This window comes from Mastigoproctus giganteus, chromosome 8 (genome assembly GCF_048544385.1).
Source record: "Mastigoproctus giganteus isolate SK-2022 chromosome 8, ASM4854438v1, whole genome shotgun sequence".
NCBI classification, from domain to species: Eukaryota; Metazoa; Arthropoda; class Arachnida; order Uropygi; family Thelyphonidae; genus Mastigoproctus; species Mastigoproctus giganteus.
Window position 1 is genome coordinate 168,660,261 of NC_143582.1, and position 21,118 is coordinate 168,681,378.

At 38.4% G+C, this 21,118-nt stretch overlaps 1 protein-coding gene across 1 annotated transcript in view; it reads right to left on the reverse strand.

Moving 5' to 3' along the window:
- Window positions 1-21,118, reverse strand: part of LOC150081998 (lysosome membrane protein 2-like) — a 283,555-nt gene that overhangs the window by 51,692 nt on the left and 210,745 nt on the right. Inside the window, exons 10-11 of the mRNA XM_090379893.1 lie at window positions 15,935-16,008; window positions 5,736-5,787 (exon numbers count right to left, since the gene is read on the reverse strand). Of these exons, the coding sequence (XP_090236019.1) occupies window positions 5,736-5,787; window positions 15,935-16,008 (126 nt within the window). The remainder of the gene's footprint in view (window positions 1-5,735; window positions 5,788-15,934; window positions 16,009-21,118) is intronic.

Sequence of the window (21,118 nt, forward strand, 5' to 3'; positions counted from 1 at the left end):
AATTAGTTGGCTGAAACTACCAGCTGCTGACTGGTAAAGAGATCGAAGCTATGACAGAAGGAGAGACCTACAAATACCTAGGGATGATGCAGGCTCAGAAGTTAGAGCATAAGGAAATCAAGAAGTGCCTGACCGAAAAATATCATCAGAGACTCAGAAGCCTGCAGAAAGCAAAACTGAATGGAGGGAACACAGTTAAAGCCATAAACACCTATGCAGCTCCAGTACTAACATACACCTTTGGGGTCATAGGTTGGACTAACACTGAGCCAGAAGATATCATGTGAAAGACAAGGTAAATGATGACCAAGAGCCGTGAACACCACCCGAAGTCAGCAGTGCACAGACTAACAATAGCTCGGAAAGAGGGAGGAAGAGGCCTGATAGAGCAACAGAAAACAGCAATAGTTCACCTGAAGGATTACTTCGAGAACAACACAGAACCACTCCACCAGGCCATAAGGAAGATAGACAAGTGGTATACCCACTCAACGTAAGCGAGGAACCCCCACCCACCCACCCAGACGGCACAAGAAATGAAGTTAGAAAGATGGGCAAAGAAGACACTCCATGGCAGACACTACAATGACCTCCACCAAGATCATATCGATAACACTGCTTCCAATGCATGTCTCACAAGCGGGACGCTCTTCCCCGAGACTGAAGAATTCATGCTGGCCATCCAAGACCAGGTAATCAACACCAGAAACTATAGAAAATACATCTCAAAGGAGCCCGGAATGTCATATGACATATGTCGACAATGCCACCTGGCCTCAGAAGTGATCCAACACATCACCGCGGGTTGCAAGGTGATCACCCAGACTGAGTACACTCATAAACACGACCGGGTAGCCAGGATAATACATCAGAAGCTAGCGAGGAAATACCAGTTGACCAAAGAAAGTGTACCATACTACAAGTACGATCCCAGGCAGTACTAGAGACCCGAACCGACAAGCTGTACTGGGATCACGCCATACTAACGGATAAGACCATCCTGCACAACAGACCGGACATAACCCTTGTGGACAAGATGGAAAAGGATACCTACCTGATTGACATAGCGGTGCCCAACACTAGCAATGTCTAGAAAACCCATGAGGAAAAAAATTAGGAAGTACACAAACCTGAGACATGAAGTCAAGGAGATGTGGCAATGCAAGAAGTATCGACCACCCCGATCATTGTGTCAACCACTGGTATGGTGCCAAAGACTACTACATAGCAGCCTAGCAGCAATAGGTCTCCCAGAGAACACCTACGAGGAACTCCAGAAAGCCGCAATCCTGAACACCTGTAGGATAGTCAGAGATTTCCTCAACCAACAGTAACACCAGACATTACAACTACCCTGTGTACTTGGTAGCAGTACCCGTCGTGGAGTGGAATCCCCCAATTAGGGAGAAATAATATAAGAGCAACAACAACAATAATAAGTACAGGTCAATGTTGAAAAAAAGTTGTGAGTTAGGGATAAATTTGAGTGTCTGCAATCCTGCCGAGACACGATAGGAGGGAGTATATAATGAGAGCCTTGTCGATCAATTCAGCCCTGGAGAGAACATGCAGAGCTCATGGACTAGAATTTTTCTCAGAGCAGTCTGCGCTTTTTAACAGGAGAGATTGCTTCTGTAGGAATGGGATACACTTAAATAGAAAGGGTGCAAGAATATTTAGCTGATACTATCGAGGCAATGTTAGGCAGGTTGTAAAACTGCTAGGTTGGGGGGATTCACAGGCTAATAGATTAACAGTAGCTGCAGGCAGAGGTGGAAATGATTCTTGTACTGCTTCAATTGGAATGAGTAGCAGCTCGGAAAGCAAGTTGCTGGGGATTTCAGGAACTGCTGGAGTCATGAAACAAGTAAATACATGGGCTGTTTTAGAGTAACAAAGAGTAAGAACAGGTGCATATATATTTGCATGTACACCAATGATAGGAGTATAGTAAATAAATCTGATGAATTTGAAGTGCTGGTCAAGAGATCAAAGGTAGATATTTTTGGGATATCAGAGACATAAGGACTACAGAATTGGAATTTGGGGAGTACAATATGTACAGAAAGGTTAGACAGGATAGGAAGGGAGGAGGGGTTATGCTGTTAGTTAAGAAACACATAAAATCTAAGGAAGTGCATCCAATTGACATAGATGGACAGTGCAATGTTGAATCAGTTTGGTGTGACATAAGCATTGGGAAAGCAAAAATGAGGGATGGAATTTGTTATAGGCCTAATGACACTGATGAGTACAATGAACAATTATACAGAGAAATAGAGTGGGCCAGTAAATCAAAGTGTCTTATAATGTCGGATTTTAACTTCCCAGATATAGACTGGAACTTGTAGGTTGGTCACATGCACACTAGCAAGGCTTTTGTGGATTTATTGGATGATTGTGTTCTACAGCAACATGTTAGAGAGGAAACAAGAGAGAGAGTAACACTCTTGATCTGATTATCAGCAATGATTATTCATGCATTAAGAAGTTACAGATAAAGGAACCACTAGGTAGTAGAGATCACAATGTATTGATGTGGGGTTTACTTAAAGATGTAACTACCATCAGGGATAAAGGGAAGGGTTTTTGATTTCGTAAATGTGACTACAGCAGTGTCAGAGATTTTTTAAGTTCTATACAGTGGGACCAACTGATGATTTTACCAGCAAAAAATTCTAAGTGGGAAGCATTCAAAGAATTAATGGTGGAAGCTATTAGGCTTTTCATGCCGATTAAGAAATATTGTTCAATGTTTAAGCCTAAATGGATGTCAGATGAACTAATGAGACTCATGGCAGAGAAGAAAAATGTATGGTAGATACAAGATAGTCTGTAATCAGGTCACAAAGGAGGTTAGGCAAGCGAAAGCAGATTATGAGAAACTATGAGAAAAGGATGCAAAGACTTCTTTAGTTATATAAACTCTAGAAGGAAGGGGATGGATCAGATTGGTCCACTTGATATCAATGGTTTGACTGTAGATGATCCTGCTCAGGTGGCTAACAAACTAAATGAGTATTTTGCATCTACATTCACACAAGAGGGGTTATTCAAGAAAGGGCCAGATGTTTATCACACTCTAAAAGGGAGTTGAATGATTTTGAAATAACTAAGAGTAAAGTAGAAGAGAAATTGTTGAAGTTAAACATAAGAAAGGCACCTGGGGTAGATGGTATCTATCCAGTTATATTATAGGAGGTGGCAAAGGGAATAAGCAAACCCTTAGTCATAATTATGAGAGCATCCTTGGAATCAGGGGAAGTCCATACGAACATATATCTCCAATTCACAAAGTGGTATCAAAGGGTAACATGAGTAATTACAGACCTGTTAGTTTGACTTCTCTTCCAGGGAAAATAATGGAGTCACTGGTTAAAAAAGCATTGCATGATCATCTAGACAAGACAGCAGTTATAATTCAGATACAGCATAGGGTTGTTAAGGGGAAGTCTTGTCTGACCAATTTGATTTGATACTATGATGTGGTCACAAAGGAACTGGATGCAAAAAATCACTTTGATATCATATACTTGGATTTCAGGAAACCTTTTGATACTGTGGCACATGGAAGACTACTGTAAAAATTGGAGCTGTATGGCATTAAGGGCAAGCTGCTACAATGGATAAAAGGATGGTTGAGTGGGAGAAGACAGAGAGTAGTAATCAATGGATACTGCTCTACGTGGACTAATGTTATTAGTGGTGTCCCTCAGGATCCGGGCCCATTGTTGTTTTCTATATTTATCAATATCAAGCTTAGGGTATATCAAGCTTAATGTTAAAGCTTGCAGATGATACAAAGGTTGACAGGGTTGTTAGTGACAGTAATGACAGTATGCTGCTGCAACAGGATCTGGAAAAGTTGGGGAGATGGGCTGAGAAGTTGACAAATGCAAAGTACTACATGTGGGCAGCAGTAACCCCAGAGAAACGTACTGACTGGGTGGTGTTACACTCAGGGTACTTTAGAATGAAAGATACCTGGGGGTAATTGTGCACTCAGATATGAACTTTTCTGAGCAGTGCAGACAGGATGCCAGGGTAGGTCATAGGGTCTTGTCAATGATATACAGGAATTTTATGAGCAGGGATAAGGATGATTATCCCCTTGTATAAGGCAATGGTGAGGCCACACCTTGAGTACTGTGTACAGGTCTGAAAACATCATTTTTGGAAGGATGTAGAGTTGCTAGAACGAGTACAGAGAATGGCAACAAGATTAGTGAGGGGAACAAAGGGTTGCTCTTATGAAGAAAGGCTTAAGTTCTGCAAATTGCAGCTTCTGGAGACTAGGCAAACCTGTGAGGTGATCTGATTGAGGTGTATAAGGCCTTGAATGGATTTAGGAGGCTCAATGCTGATGGGATTCTTCCTCTTGCTCAGATTACAAACCTGAGTAGGCATAGATTTAAACTGAGGAAACACAGTTGTAGAATGGATGTGCAGAAATTTGCCTTTATCCAGTGGGTAGTTGACTGGAACAAACTTCCATCTATTGTTGTGAAAGTTGATAGTTTTAATAAATTCAAGGCAGAACTAGACAAACATTTGGAACGAATGGATCAGTGAAATGGGAAGGGGTTTTTTATGGCTGATGCTGTATAAGCTTGCTTTCTTGCATTATATGCCTCTACTAATGCTAATAACTGGATTAGCATCTTTAAGAACCAGGTCCCCTCCCAGTCCAACAGGTTCTACTCAGCTTACCTATCAATTCATGTATTTCAGCTCCTATTCTAGTTTCCTCCAGTTTGGAATTACAAAGTTATATATTTGAAATTAGAACCACACATCTGCATTACCTCCAGTTCCTAATTCCACTAAAAAATCAGCCAGCCAGTCACTTCATGTAACAAATTCTTGAGGTAATATTAAATTGAGAAGAATAGGCTCTTGAATGTAATGTTTTAACTTAAAAGACCTCATAAAATATTTAGGAAAATAAAAACTATTTACTGGAAGAAATAGCCTGAGGAAGATGTAAGCAATAATTTGAATGGCTGTGTGTGTGTATGGCTGGAAAGCTGTAAAAAGTAGAGCATAAAAGTATTATTTTGATTACAGTTGAAAAATTATAATATATTTTTTATACCCCAGTATTATTTTATATACCTCATACCACCAGGGGTATATAAAAGGATTCGTAACAGAATTTTTTATTTTACATTATCACAGTTTCTTAACACAATAACCCCAGGGGTTCACATCTGGTGCAACATAAGCCTCAGGCTTCTTTGCACTATATGACTAATAATAATAAACACTTTGTTTTGTACTGAAAATTTCAATACCAAAATACTAATATTAATAATGTGCTTTCTTCACTAGCTAACATGCGTACTTTAATTTCAAAATGGTATGAATCCACTATCTACACTGTCCTGTCAGAATGTTTGTTGATTTTATCATTATTTCCATTTTTTAATTATTTCTATAATATGTATAATTTTTATTATATATTAATAAATGAATGCCATATATTATATTGTATTTGCTCTAGTCTAGATAAAATATTATTATTAAAACTGCCCCAAATTATCTTCACACATTAAGGGGGTATGTGGTAAGACTAAACTCTCAAAAGGGTTATGCAATTATTATAAGTTTGAGAAACACTGCCTTAAATTATCAAAAGTTACCCCTTGACATGTAATTTCCTATTAATCTTAATTTCATAATTACACACATTTTGGAAAGCAAAAAACATCCTGAAAACAGTTCTAATTTCATACCTCTTGAAACCAAATTACAGGGAAGATCCTGTCTCCAGTATTTTTCAGTTGTCTGAAATGGAATTAGTAAAGTTATTATCATAATATAAATTAATATAAGATGCATTTATAGTGATACAGATATACAGTAGTCCCTTATTAACCACCAGGATTACATACCTGACTTAGCTGTTATTGGTGAGGGTTTTGATTTATATAAATACAGAGTTAGGGGAGCAATCCCTAGAAGATTCTGCCCAGACACGATAGGAGGGAGTATATGATGAGAGCCTTGTCAATCAATTCGGCCCTGGAGGGATTGTGCAAGGCTCAAGGGGTAGAATTTTTTTCAGCCTGGACTGTACTTGTTAACAGGAGAGATTGCTTCTACAGGGATGGGATACACTTAAATAGAAAGGGTGCAAGAATTTTTGCTGATGCTGTCGAGGCAGTGTTAGGTGGGTAGGAAAACTGCTAGTTGGGGGGGATACAAGGACTAATAGACTAACAGTAGCCACTGGCAGAGGTGGAAGTGATTCTTGCACTGCTTCTATTGAAATGTTTGTTTTGTACTGAAATCTTTAAGAACCAGCATCTTTAAGAACCAGGTCCCCTCCCAGTCCAACAGGTTCTACCCAGCTTACCTATCAATTCATGTATTTCAGCTCCTATTCTAGTCTCCTCCAGTTTGGAATTACAAAGTTATATATTTGAAATTAGAACCACACATCTGCATTACCTCCAGTTCCTAATTCCTGCATCTTGTTTTTCAGGCAGAAGCCTGAAAAACAAGATGCAGGATATTTCAGAGACTGCTGGGAGTCATTGCGGTACAAGTAAACACATGGGTTGTGTTAGGGTAGCTAAGAATAGAAACAGGTGCATGTATACCTGCGTGTACACCAATGCTAGAAGTTTGGTAAATAAACTTGATGAATTTGAGGTATTGCTCAAAACATCAAAGGCAGATATTGTTGGGATATCAGAGACGTGGTGTCACACAGATATAAGTAATGCGGAACTGGAATTTGGGGAATACAATGTGTATAGAAAGGATAGACAGGACAGGAGGGGAGGAGGGGTTATGCTATTAATTAAGAAACACATAAGGTCCAAGGAAGTGAAGCCAGTCGACATCGATGGACAGGGCAGTGTCGAGTCAGTTTGGTGTGACATAAGCATAGGGAAATCAAAATTGAGAGTAGGAGTGTGCTATAGGCCTAATGACTCTGATGAGTATAATAAGATATTGTACAGGGAAATAGAGTGGGCCAGTAAATCAGAGAGTCTTATAATGGGGGATTTTAATTTCCCAGATATTGACTAGAATTTGTGGTTGGTCACTCGCACACTAGCAAGGCTTTTGTGGATTTATTGGATGATTGTTTTCTACATCATTAGCATTAGTAGAGGCATATGATGCAAGAAAGCAAGCTTATTCAGCATCAGCCAAAAAAAAAAAAAAAAAAAACCACTACTCCCATTTCACCCCTCCGTTCGGTCGAAATACCTGTCCAGCTGAGCCTTAAATTTATTTAGGCTATCAACTTCAACAACAAGCGATGGGAGTCTATTCCACAAACCAACTGCCCGCTGGCTAAAGGCAAATTTCCGCACATCTATCCGACATCCATCCTTCCTCAATTTGAATTTATGCCCTCTCAGGTGATTATTCTGAGCAAGAGGAAGAATCCCATCGGCATTGAGCATGCTCAAGCCATTCAAAGCCTTATACACCTCTATCAGATCACCTCGCCGATGCCTAGTCTCCAGGCTCTGTAATTTGCAAAACTTAAGCCTTTCTTCGTAAGAGCAACCCTTTGTTCCATTCACTAATCTTGTTGCCCTTCTCTGTACTCGTTCGAGCAGCTCTACATTCTTCTTGAAATGAGGCCTCCAGACCTGTATACAGTACTCAAGGTGTGGCCTGACCAATGCCTTATACAAGGGAATAATCACATCCTTATCCCTGCTAGAAAAATTCCTGTATATCATTGACAATACACCATGAGCTACTCTTGCAGCTCGTCTGCACTGCTCTTGTTGCCTCACGAACATCAGCATGTTCGTGAGGCAACAAGAGGGAGCAATACTCTTGATCTGATTATCAGTAGTGATTCTTTGCATTAAGAATCTGCAGATAAATGAACCACTAGGTGGCAGTGAACACAGTGTGTTGAAGTGGGATTTACTCAAAGAGGTAACTACCATCAGAGGTAAAGGGAAGGGTTTTTGTTTTCGTAAAGGCGACTATGATGGTCTGAGACAGTATTTAAATTCTATACAGTGGGACCAACTGATGATGTTACCAACAGCGAACTCAAAATGGGAAGCATTCAAGGAACTAATCTTGGAGGCTACCAGGCTTTACATACCAACTAAGAAATATTGTTCAAGGTTTAGGCCTAAATGGTTGTCAGATGAACTAATGAGGCATGTGGCAGAGAAGAAAAATGCATGGGATACATACAAATAAATGGGTGACATGGAAGCCTATGATAGATATAAGTTGGTCTGTAACCAAGTCACAAAGGAGATTAGGCAGGCAAAGGCAGACTACGAAAAATCCTTGGCAAAGGATGCAAAGAAAAACAGAAAAGAGTTCTTTACATATTTAAACTCGAGTAGGAAAGGGATGAATCAGATTGGTCCACTGGATATTGATGGTTCAACAGTTGAGGATCCTGCTCAGGTGGCTAACAATCTGAACGAGTATTTTGCATCTACATTCACGCATGAGGAGTTATTCAGGAAGGAGAATGATGTAGGTAAAGTAAACATTGGCAGTGAGCTGGATGATTTTGTAATAACTGAGAGGAAAGTGGAGGAGAGATTGTTGAGGATAAACATAAAAAAGGAACCCGGGGTGGATGGGATCTATCCAGTTATATTAAAGGAGGCAGCAAAGGAAGTAAGCAAACCCCTAGCCATAATTATGAGAACTTCTTTGGACTCAGGGGAGGTACCCATAGACTGGAGATGTGCAAATATGACCCCAATTCACAAAGGAGGATCAAAGGCTGACACAAGTAATTATAGACCTCTTAGTTTAACTTCGGTTCCAGGAAAATTAATGGAGGCACTGGTTAAAGAAGCACTGCAGGATCATCTAGACTAGAATTCAGTTATAGCTCAGACACAGCATGGTTCTGTTAAGGGCAGGTCTTGCCTGACCAATTTGATTGGATACTATAATGTAGTCACAAAACAACTGGATGCAGGGAATAACTTTGATATTATATATTTGGATCTTAGAAAGGCTTTTGATACTGTTGCACATGGAAGACTGCTGCACAAATTGGAGCAGTGTGGCATTGGAGGCAAATTGCTGCTATGGATAAGGGGATGGTTGAGGGTTGAGTGGCAGAAGACAGAGAGTGGTAATCAATGGATACTGCTCAACGTGGACTAATGTTATTAGTGGAGTTCCTCAGGGTTCAGTGTTGGGTCCGTTGTTGTTTTCGGTGTTTATGAATGATATTGATGATGGGATATCAAGTTTAATGTCCAAGTTTGCAGATGATACAAAGGTTGGCAGGGTTGTTAAGGACACTACTGACGCTATGCTGCTGCAACAGGATCTGGAAAGGTTGAACAGATGGGCTGAGAGGTGGCAAATGAAGTTTAACATTGACAAATGTAAAGTACTACATATGGGAAACAGTAACCCCAGAGCAACGTATCAACTCTGCGGTACTACACTGACAGTGGTGGAGAATGAAAAGGACCTGGGGGTAATTGTGCAGGCAGATATGAAGTTCTCTGAGCAGTGCAGACGAGCTGCAAGAGTAGCTCATGGTGTCTTGTCAATGATATACAGGAATTTTTCTAGCAGGGATAAGGAGGTGATTATTCCCTTGTATAAGGCAATGGTTAGGCCACATCTTGAGTACTGTATACAGGTCTGGAGGCCTCATTTCAAGAAGGATGTAGAGCTGCTGGAACGGGTACAGAGAAGGGCAACAAGATTAGTGAATGGAACAAAGGGTTGCTCTTACGAAGAAAGGCTTAAGTTTTGCAAATTACAGAGTCTGGAGACTAGGCACCGGCGAGGTGATCTGATAGAGGTGTATAAGGCTTTGAATGGTTTGAGCATGCTCAATGCCAATGGGATTCTTCATCTTGCTCAGAATAATCACCTCAGAGGGCATAAATTCAAATTGAGGAAGGACGGATGTCGGAATGATGTGCGGAAATTTGCCTTTGGCCAGCGGGTGGTTGGTTGGTGGAACCGACTTCCATCACTTGTTGTTGAAGTTGATAGCCTAAACAAATTTAAGGCTCAACTGGACAGGTATTTCGAACGAACGGAGGGGTGAAATGGGAATGGGTTTTTTTTTTTTTTTTTTTGGCTGATGCTGAATAAGCTTGCTTTCTTGCATCATATGCCTCTACTAATGCTAATGCTAATGCTAAGATACATGATCATATATTGCACATTTTAGTTATATGAAAATATATAAAAAATGCACAAAAATATGGAGTCAGATTTATGTATACCTGTACAGCAAAGTATTGACTAATGGTTAGATCTTACCAACATGTTCACTGCTGCTCTTCAACAACTGGTTTGATTAGTAGTAATCCCTAAGAAAGGGAGAATAATTTTTTGACTTGTCATGCACAGTATAATACAATGGGTAGAGTATTATACTGTGCATGATATGTGGTGGTCATTCGCTGACCTTTCCGCATCCTCCGTATTTGGTGGTCACGGGCTCGAACCCCAGTCTAATCAAGAAGTGTGTGTGCTACGCATTGTTGCTTCTGCCCACCTGGCTACGGAGGTGCCCCTTTTTTAATTCTTGTATGTAAGGGTTATGTGCAGTCTGTTATGTGGGATTGTTCTGTCTGTTATTATAGCATGGGCCCAGTACAGCTTGTAGGTTGGGGTCTCTGGTACAGCCTGGAGTTTGTACTTGTAATATGGTACACTTCCTTTGATCAACTGGTATTTCTTCGCTAGCTTCTGATGTAATATCCTGGCTACCTGTTTATGTCTACAAGTGTACTCCGCTTGAGTGACAACCCTGCATCCTGTGGTGATCTGCCAGATCATTTCTATGGCCAGGTGACATTAACAACATGTGTCGACTGTCACTCCAGGCTCTTTGGCGATGTATTTTTTATAGTTCCTGGTGATGATTACCTGGTCTTGGATGGTGAGCATCAATCTTTCAGTCTCAGGGAAGAGTGTCCTGCTCGTGAGCCACGTATTGCAAGCAATTTTATCTAGGTGATCTTGATGGAGGTTATTGTAGTGTCTGCCATGGAGTGTCTCCTTTGCCTGTCTTTCTAGCTTTTTTGTTTTCTGAGTGGGAGGAGAATCCTTGCTTAGGCTGAGTGGAGTATGCCACTTATCTACGGTCTAGTAGAGTGGCACAGTGTATTTCCGGAAGTAATCATTATGGTTTGCTATTGCTTTCTTCTGTTGCTTGACGAGGTCTATCAATTCCCTTCCTCCTCCTTTCCACGCTATGGTCCATCTCTCCACAACCAAATTCAGGTTGTGGTGTTGGCAGCTGTTGGTTATCATTGTCGTTGCATTTCTCATGATAACATTTGGCTTGATGTTAGTCCAATCTATGATTCTGAAGGAGTATTTAGCAGTCTGCAGCTGCTAGTTTCAGCTGACTTATTTCCCCTAATGCAATCCATGAGTGTTGCATTTGTGTGTTTCAAATTCCATCCTGATATCATTGCTGAATTCATTGTTCATTGGTGATCTGGAGTAGCTGCTGGAGTTGCTTCATGGTTGCCACACAGAACTTGATGTCATCCATGTACATCAGGTACAAGAGGGTGTACAGGGTTTTCCTCCTTTCTGTGAGGATATATCCATACTTGCTGTTGTTGAGCATTGTAGTTAGTGGATTGAATGCTAGACAGAACCACGTGAGCTCAGGGCATCTCCCTGAAAGATTTCTCTCCTGATAGTGATTGGTCTGGTTGTGATGTTCTCAACCTTAATGGTGGTACTCCATTTCATCATGGTTGCTTCTAGGAAGTTTGTCACTGTCAGATTAACTTTGTAGATCTTCAGAATCTCTGAGGCATGGATTCGAAGGCCTTAAGGTAATCAGTATAGGCTGTGTATGGGTTGCGGTGTGCTTCTTATAGGCCTGCTTTATAACTGTGGAATCAATGGTTAATTGCTTCTTGCATCCTTCACTCATCCACCTGCATCCTTTCTGCTGTTCGGCCATGATGTTCTGGTTCCCCAAGTGGTCTGATAATTTCTTATTTATGTAGCTAATCAGGATCTTGTACATCATTGGGAGAGAGGTGATCAGCATTTATTTCATCATATTTCTTGTATCTTGGTCTTTACCTTTCAAGTATGAGATTCCTTGAGTAAGAAACTCTTGGATTGTTTCTGAGTGAACTGCTCTGCTATGTGTTTGTGTGTTCAAGTAAGTTTCTTGTACCAGCAGTTGTAGATGTTATCTATGCCTGGAGTTTGCCAGTTGTGGGACTTCCTGATCAACTGCTGTACTTCTTTTTCCCAAATCTCCCATTCTGTCATCTCCTGTACATTCTTCCTGTACAGGCTTTCTTCCATTCTAGTTTTATCCAGGGGGCTCATCTGTTATATCTTACTTTTCTGCTCCACATGCTGCCCCAGAACTCTTTGATCACCTTCTGCTAGTATGGCCCTTTGCCATCTTTCCTGTCTTGTCTGATACTCCTGTAAAAGGCTTGTTGATTTTCATCGAAAACTCTGTTGTTTATTTTCCTCTGGGAGCTCTCTTTGTATTGGCATAGTCTCTTGCTGAGTGTGAGGAGGTTCTGATTTAGTGTGTCTAAGTATTCTTCCATTTTCTGATTTTTGGTCTCGTGTGTTGCGGACATTGTCTCTCTTGAGGATGATCTTTATTTTTCCAATATCAACTTCTTACTCCTATTACCTCACTGATGTTGGGCCAATTGGCCTATCTTGACTCTTAATTCTTCTATCTTCTGTTGAAGCCTTCTTTCTGAAGCAGGTGGTCCTTATTTTTTTAATTTTTTCTGGTCTCTCATCTCTCTTCCCTTAATCCTAGTGACTGTTACGGCAACAAAGTATATGGCTGTGTGGATGGCTTCCACTGTTGCACTGTTGTTGTTGAGGTAATGTGGTATTATTTGCTGATTGGGGTGGTCTGTGATTTGTCACAGGATTCTATTTGGTCTCTGCTTTGGTATAGTGTAGTTCTTTGTGGGATCCATTCCACAAAGAACCTTCTTCCACTCATTTTCTATTCTGGATATAATGACCCCATCTGTTTGTTTCCACTTTAACTGCTCTGGGTTTTATTTCTTCTTGCTCTTCCTCACCTGGTTCCATGTTCTCCATATTCTTTGTAGTGGGTCACTCACATCCTGCTTGATTTTTTCCAAATTTACAGGAGATATCAGGTTCTTAGTGACAATGGTCCTTCTGTGGAATGCTATTTGCTGATCTGAACAGTTTTGAATCATTTGAACCACTTGGTACATAGTCTCATCATGTACATTGTCATACTGGTCTCTAGCTTGGTTACTTTGTGGTACTTTTGCACGATGAACATATTTATTTTGATTGGGCTGGATGGTCTTGCCTTGTGTTCGCAAAGTCAGAAACTGTTTCAGACTTTTATAATTGACCTCCTGCTTGGACCCCCCCCTCTGCCTAAGGTCTGAACATAAGTAAATTTATCCTATGCCACGCTCAATGCAGTATGTTCATTACTTCACTTTGACATCATCATCCATCTAGGGAGGTGGATCTGTTTAGCTTCAGCTTGCATGGTGGTGGTGTTAGTTTTTCAGAGTGAGACCAGGTGGAGCCACTATCTGCCTCAGCCATTGCTTTGACTTTCAGGGAGGTGGGTCTGCTGAAGCAACTTTTACAATTTTTTTTTTCTTTTTATATTATTATTATTTATTACTATGTGTATCCATCATGCCAGTCTTCCGGCAAGGTGGATATGCATTCGCTCCCAGCAAGCCAGGGCTTGAACCCCAGTCCATCATCATCGGCGCCTCTGTAGCCAGGTGGGCAGGAGCAGTAGTGCATAGCACATACTTCTTGATTAGACTGGGGTTCGAGCCCGTGACCACCAAATATGGAGGATGTGGAAAGGTCAGGTAATGACCACCGCATATCCCCGGAGCAATATGGCCTTAGTTGCTAATGCTTCTAAAAACCACATAACAACAATAACCCAGTCCATCAGGCTGGTAGTTCAATGTCATAACCACTGGATGATCATGCTCCTCATCCCATCATCATCATCATTATTATTACAAGGGTTATTTGGCCTGGGCTTTGAGTCAATAGCCCTCAAATAGATTTTTCCTCTATAATTAGTATATTTTGTGCATAAAAAAACGTTAAAAACATTTGTTATATAGAAAATTCATTCAAATTGTGCCAACTTTGTTCTGTGCCCTATTTTGTTTTTTATGTATCTTCATTTTGGGCTTCTCTAGACCTCTGAAAGGATTTGATGCTGATTTACAGTTCTTGGGAGTCAGTCTTCCAGGGACACATTCTAACAACTAAGGATTTCTGGACACAATTATTTCCAGGAAGAGATAGTCACTTCCAGGGATACCTGATAACCTTAATCTGCAGACTGATATTGGGTGGGGGGGATATCTGAAAAACACACTTGCACACCATGATTAATGAAAAGACTGTATATTTTAATAAACTGAAATATATAAATAATTTCACATGGTAATGGTAATTTCTCTTCAAATATATTTAATAAGTGGAAATAATTCTGAAAAAAAATTAGTAAGACACTGGCTTAGGATTAGTTTTGCAACATGATGCAAGGGAGCAAAAATTGTATAGTATCAGCCAAAAGGAAAAAAAAGAAAAATCCACTTCAGTTGTCCAAACCTTTAAATTTATTCCAACTACCCATTTCACATCACAGTGGAATTTTATTCCAACATCACTCTTTGGTTGAATGCAAATTTCTGCACATATATTCCTACAATAACCTTTTTCAATTTAAATTTACATCCCTTTATACACATGTCATCCAAGAAACAGTAACAATGCCATTAGCAAGGATGTCCTTTTGCATCCTAACTAATTTTGTTGCTTTTCTCTGCACTCTTTCTAAAAGATCATGTCGTTTCTAAAATGAAGTTTCCAACCCTGTATGCAGTATTCCAGATGTGGCCTAACTATTGTCTTATACATTGGGATAATCACCTCATTATCCCTATTGGCAGGGTTCCTATATATCAATGTTGTTTGTTATTTGGTTTTTAGGAGCATTAGCAACTAGGGCCATACTGCTCCAGGGATATGCAGTGGTCATTCTCTGACCTTTCCGCATCCTCCGTATTTGGTGGGTACGGGCTCGAACCCCGGTCTAATCAAGAAGCGTGTGCTACACATTGCTGCTCCTGTCCACCTGGCTACGGAGGCACCTATATCACTGACAGAACCCCCATGGGTTGTGCTTCTCTAGCAAATTTCTTACACTGCTCAGAATATTTCATGTTGGATTGCAAAGTTACTCCCAGATCTTTTTCACATTCCACTACCACCCATATGGTATGCTATTCCGGGATTACTGCTACCCAAATGCACTACACTGCATTTATCACTGCATTTATCTCAGTTGCCATTTTTCAGCCCATCCACTTATTTTATCTAGATCTTCTTGAAGTAGCATATCCTGAGTAGTGACATAAACCAATGTGCCCACATTTGACTTGTTAGTTTCAGTGAGAAAACCAAATAAATGAGTAAGTGAGAGAAAGAAACACTTTGCTTTTTCTACCGGTGTGTTTCATCAACTTACACATGTTAAAAACATGTGTAAGTTGTTCAACAAAATATTTAAAATAAAAATATATTTTCCGATAATTGTTTTGCTAAAATATGTATGATTATGTAAATATATAAAGTTTTAATGGTGCACTGTTTTGAACATATTGGAGCATACATTACTCCGTTCAGCAGCAAAATAATGATAAATTAATGAAGAAAAATTTAAGATGATACACAAAAAAAAAAAAAAAAAAGAAGAAGAAAAGTAGCAGTTGTCTGGAAGGCTTATATACAAGAATTAAAATTCAAAAAATAAGCATACCGGTACACAAATACTAGCTGAAGATTTATGATCAGAGTAATCTGAAAACTTCAATATAATTATAAAAAATTTAAAAACATCATAAAGTTAAAGATAAAAATGAAGGGAAATAAAAAAGTAAATAAAACTGTTACCTACTCAATTTTAAGATATTTCTTCAAATGAACATTTATCTGTAGCCGTCTGGAAACCCTTAACACTGCACCAGTAGACTGCAAAATAAAAGACATGAATATTTCATCAGTTAAGTACTTCAATACACAGTTACATTTCCCTTCTGTGATTTATTGAGGGGAAAATGTAGATACAATAAAACTGGACCGGCTGGTTGTGGTTCTGGGGTAATGCAGGATGGAAATTTGCACATTATATCAAAATCAAGCCCATACATTATCACAGAAAATGCAGGCCCAATTGTCAACTATTGTGCTAGTAAATCGACTGCAAAAAAAAAAGTCACAATGAAATTGTAAACACTTGACCTAAACCACACAATTATAAATGGATTTTTTTTTTTTTTTAAAAAATCTCATTACAGTAAGAATTTTAAATAAAATTTTGCTATAATGAAAATATTTCTATCCTAAACAACTTCTGCTATTAACAGTGAATTGGAAGTTTGTTCTACATGAAGCAGTTCTACAATAATAATAATAATAATAATAATAATAAAAAATTTCAGAAATCAATCCATTTATGTATAAAATGTACTGGTGTACAAAAGAAAAAAAAACTATGTGAAAATCATGAAGCTTTGTGTTAAAAATGCTATGTGAGCAGCACACTGATTATCACTGGTTACTATTGGTGTAAATGGTACATGAAATGATAAATCCGAATTTTTATGGCTACACTTCTCCAATTTTAACACAAATAGAAAATTTATTTGATCATCACTTTAATGGAAATGTTAATGCTGTGTTTTTTACATCTTATATTAAAATAAAAGGAATATTAATTTCTTTGAAAATTAAAAAAAAAACACAGATAGATTAAAAATTAAAGTTGAAACTGCTGGGTTCTTAAATTTTCCAGTTTAAAAATCCCTTATTCATATGAAATTTAAAATGTGCTTATGCACATATATTTATGCTTACTATGTGCATAAACAGTTGGAAAAAAAAATATATATAAATATATACAGGGTGTCTCAAAAATACACGGCATAACTTCAGGAATGAGTTCCTCATATGTAGACAATAAAAATATCTTATATAAACATAGTTCGGGAAATGCTTGGTTCCTGAGTTATTAACCAGAATGTCTTATCTCCCACAGGTGATTTCCTTCATCACAAGGTACTGACAGAATCTGGTGGTTTTCCATTCTGACCATGTACTCAAATCAGGAGCAAGCGAATATGTACTTTATGTACAGTTTGGCAGACGGCAATGCTCTAGAGGCTTGTCATTTGTACCACAAAAGGTTCCCAGAACGAAGATGTCCAGACAGGAAAACATTTGAAGGTATCCATCGCCGCCTTCGTGAAAATGGGACCTTTACACCTCGTGCTGCCAACAGAGGACAACCAAGATCTACAACTCATGAAGTAGAGGAGGAGATTTTGGATGTTGTGCATGCCACTGCTGGAATCAGCACACACAGAATAGCAATGCAACTGGCTGTTCAATGTTTGAATATTTAGAGAGTGTTGCAAGGACACCAACTGTATCCTTACCATCTGCAATGGGTACAGGTCTTGTCACCAGCAGATTACCCTACGTGAGTAATGTTCTGCCAGTGATTCTTGCAGCAGTGTGGTACAACTCACTTTCCTGCCTTAGTGATATTCACAGATGAAGCACAGTTCACGCGAGAGGGAATCCAAAACTTTCACAATCAACATGTATGAGCTGAGGAAAACCCACATGCAATTCTTCCATCACATCACCAACAACGGTTCAGCCTCAACATCTGGGCGGGTGTTTTTGGTGATAAGTTATTTGGGCCCTGTGTACTTCTAAACAAACTCATAGGGCAGGTGTACAGAAACTTTCTGGAAAACAACATGCCTGATTTCTTGGACGACATGCCACTGATCATTCATCAACAAGCACACTTCATGCACGATGGTGCTCCCGCACATTTCAGCCACCTAGCCCACAATTACCTGAATCGAAGGTTTCCTGGTCAGTGGATAGGTAGAGGTGGACCAACTGGCTGGCCTCCATGTTCACCTGATAAACCCACTAGATTTCTTCTTGTGGGACATTTAAAGTCATTAGCGTATTTGACTCCGGTAGCTGATGTGGAAACTGTGGAAACTCTCTGCAATTAAATTGTAGCAGGTTGTGAGACAATACGAAACATGCCAGGAATTTGGCATCGTCTTCATAGACCTTCAAAACTCGGAAACCAAGCATTTCCGGAACTATGTTGATATAAAATATTTTTATTGTCTACATATGAGGAACTCGTTCCTGAAATTATGCCGTGTATTTTTGAGACACCCTATATATATGACACTATTATTCACTTCAAATTAATTTTCAACTTTTTTAAAAATTTATTTAAAATTTGGTGCACCATGAAATGTGGAAAATTTGAATATTACACACATTGCTAATTCTCTATCCAAAGTGAGTAATGCTTTCTATGTTTGAATGATAACACAATCATTATTATTCAAAAATTATAATCTTTCAAATGAATTATTCAAATATACCTTAAGATATTTTTAGACTCTATGAAAAAAATTTAACCATTGCTTTTTCATGCACAGATATATATATATGTTGCTAAATCATGTGAGAGAGTTCTATAAATAACATAAACTAGAAACAGCCACAATTCCATGCTTTCTATGTTAGTGGGAACCTATCACGTTCCCACACTAGTGAAACTTAGTGATACTAGAGTAAAAGTAGAACAAACATAGTAGCACAGAACCTGACAGGTTTTCTCATGCTATAACTCAGTAAAAACAATAAAAAAAAAAAATGCAAAAGCCATGCCAAGTGAAACTTTAATATTTAGCAAGGTACAGAAAGTCAAGGATATTTATCTTCAACTAACAATTAGCACAGTTGCTTATTTCAAAAGGAACCTCACAGATCCAACACCATCGCTGCAAAGTTGAGGCAGAGGAAATTTATTTACTGTATTTTGTTTTGTATTCTGTATTTACAGTAACCTCTTCTTTATCTAGCCTTTCATTATCCAGATTTCTCATATAGCTAACTTTTATTTCATTCTAGATAAAATTTAAATAACCAACCCTTGTTGAGCTCTTTAGTATGCATGTAAAAAAAAATTTATGTGCAGGCACCTAAAAAATCTTGTATGCCACAGAATAAGTAAGAAATACTGTAGTTTGAAACCGTGAACTTTGTAATGTAATTCTTTATTTTAACATCATAATAAAAAAATTAAAAAAAACTACGAATATTTTTTTGATTTGCAAACATATTTTAATTTGCTAATTAATGATTCACTGTGTTATATATTTCTATAGTGCTGTCTGGGAAAGATTTGTTCCCTTAGCAAAGAGCAACAAGTTTGGGTTTGTACTCATTTCAGAGAGTAATTTAGTAATTTAAAATTACTAATATTACTTTTAAATGAATAATATCATCAAGAAGTGTACAAATTTTTTATTCATTAAAAAGTCAAGGCACTGTCATTACACTGTTTTAGTTTTTACTGAATCCTCATCAGATAGTAAGTGGCTTCAATTAGCAAGTCCATGTCAAAATGGTGAATAAATGTACTGAGTCAGTGTAAGCAGTGAAGCAGTGTGTGAAAGAAAAACTTCCGACTGAAAATGTAATGAAAGATATGTGAACAATAAACCTCTATATTATATATTTCTCTTTTGTTACCTAGTAGAAGTTTTATTCCCTCCAGTGAAAATGACAGGCTTGGACTTTTGCTCACTTTCAAAATGACATCATTATCATGAGTCAATCTAAAATTACTGCTATCATTTTTAACTGAATAATATCACCAAAAAAGAAAATCAGTTATTCATTAAAAACTCAATGCACTACTATTAAAGCTGTTTCAGCTCTTACTGGACCTTCCTAAGATATCAGGTAGCCTCAGTCATTTATCCTCATAAATGAGCCACCAAGAAGTGTATGGAAAAAAAACTTCCAGCTGAACACTTAATGAAAATTACACAAATATTAAACTAGTACAGGGCTGTGCTGGCCCACTGCAGCAAACAAGTAGATGAAAATGGATTTATATTTCTACAGGTGTTGAAATAATTTGATAATAAATGCTTCGGAAGCATCTTCTAAGGCAGCTAGACATATATAGATTATGGACCAAAGTGTTTATTATCAAATCATACAAACAAAAAAAGGAAAAGTGAATTAGATTTTTTGATGCTGATTCTAAATCTGTTTTCACTTTTCCTCTAGTTAGCATGCCTAGTTTTTGTGATGAGACCAATTACATGTACATGATGAGAATGCTTATACCAACTACATATCTATTCAGCCAACCCACACAATATAGTTATTGTTTATTATTATTCTTTATACATTCATTTATCTAAGAGTCTGAATATATCTATATCATTGATATTTCATAATTTAATTATTTTATTATATATTGTTTCAGGTAAATCCACCGAATTACTGACACACATTCATTGTCATGCCTTTAATGTGTAAAAATCACCCCAAGAAATTCTGCTATGAATTTCTGCAGCTGCTTACCTAACTAAAACATAACAGCATACAGTCACAATGGATGTTTGAAAAATTTACCAATTATACTTTGGCTGTTCTCTAGCTGACCAAGGTGTCGTGGGTACCACATGTTATTTGCACTGCTTATTTGAATGGAGTACATGAACAAAAAGAAAAACTGATGCCATTTGCCATACCTATGACATGGGGGGAACAAAAAGACCACGATGGTAAATGTAACTCGATTCTCAGGGAAGAATATGCACAATACTGTTTATCTAAAAAATGACCGAGCAATGAAACCAATCTCTCACACAATGACAATATGCTAATCCCAGTACCCCCACAATGTGGACTAGATTCTTTAGAAGAAGGGTTCTCAACCGGGGGGGGGGGGGGGGTTGGAATTTTAGAGTTTCAGGGAGGGAATTGGGACCACAGATTGACAGATTCAAATTTTGGAATATTGATCTTTCTACAAACTACAATTCTACAGATTGTACATAATCTACAGGCCATCACACTTTATTGGATGTCACATATTAAATTTAAAATAAAGATAAATATTTCACTTTTTGGAGCACAGATTTTGGAGCCTTTTGAGTCAGACAATCTTGGAAAGGGGGAATGACATTCTGACATATGGTGAAAAGGGCATGGGGCAAAAAAGGTTGAGAACCAC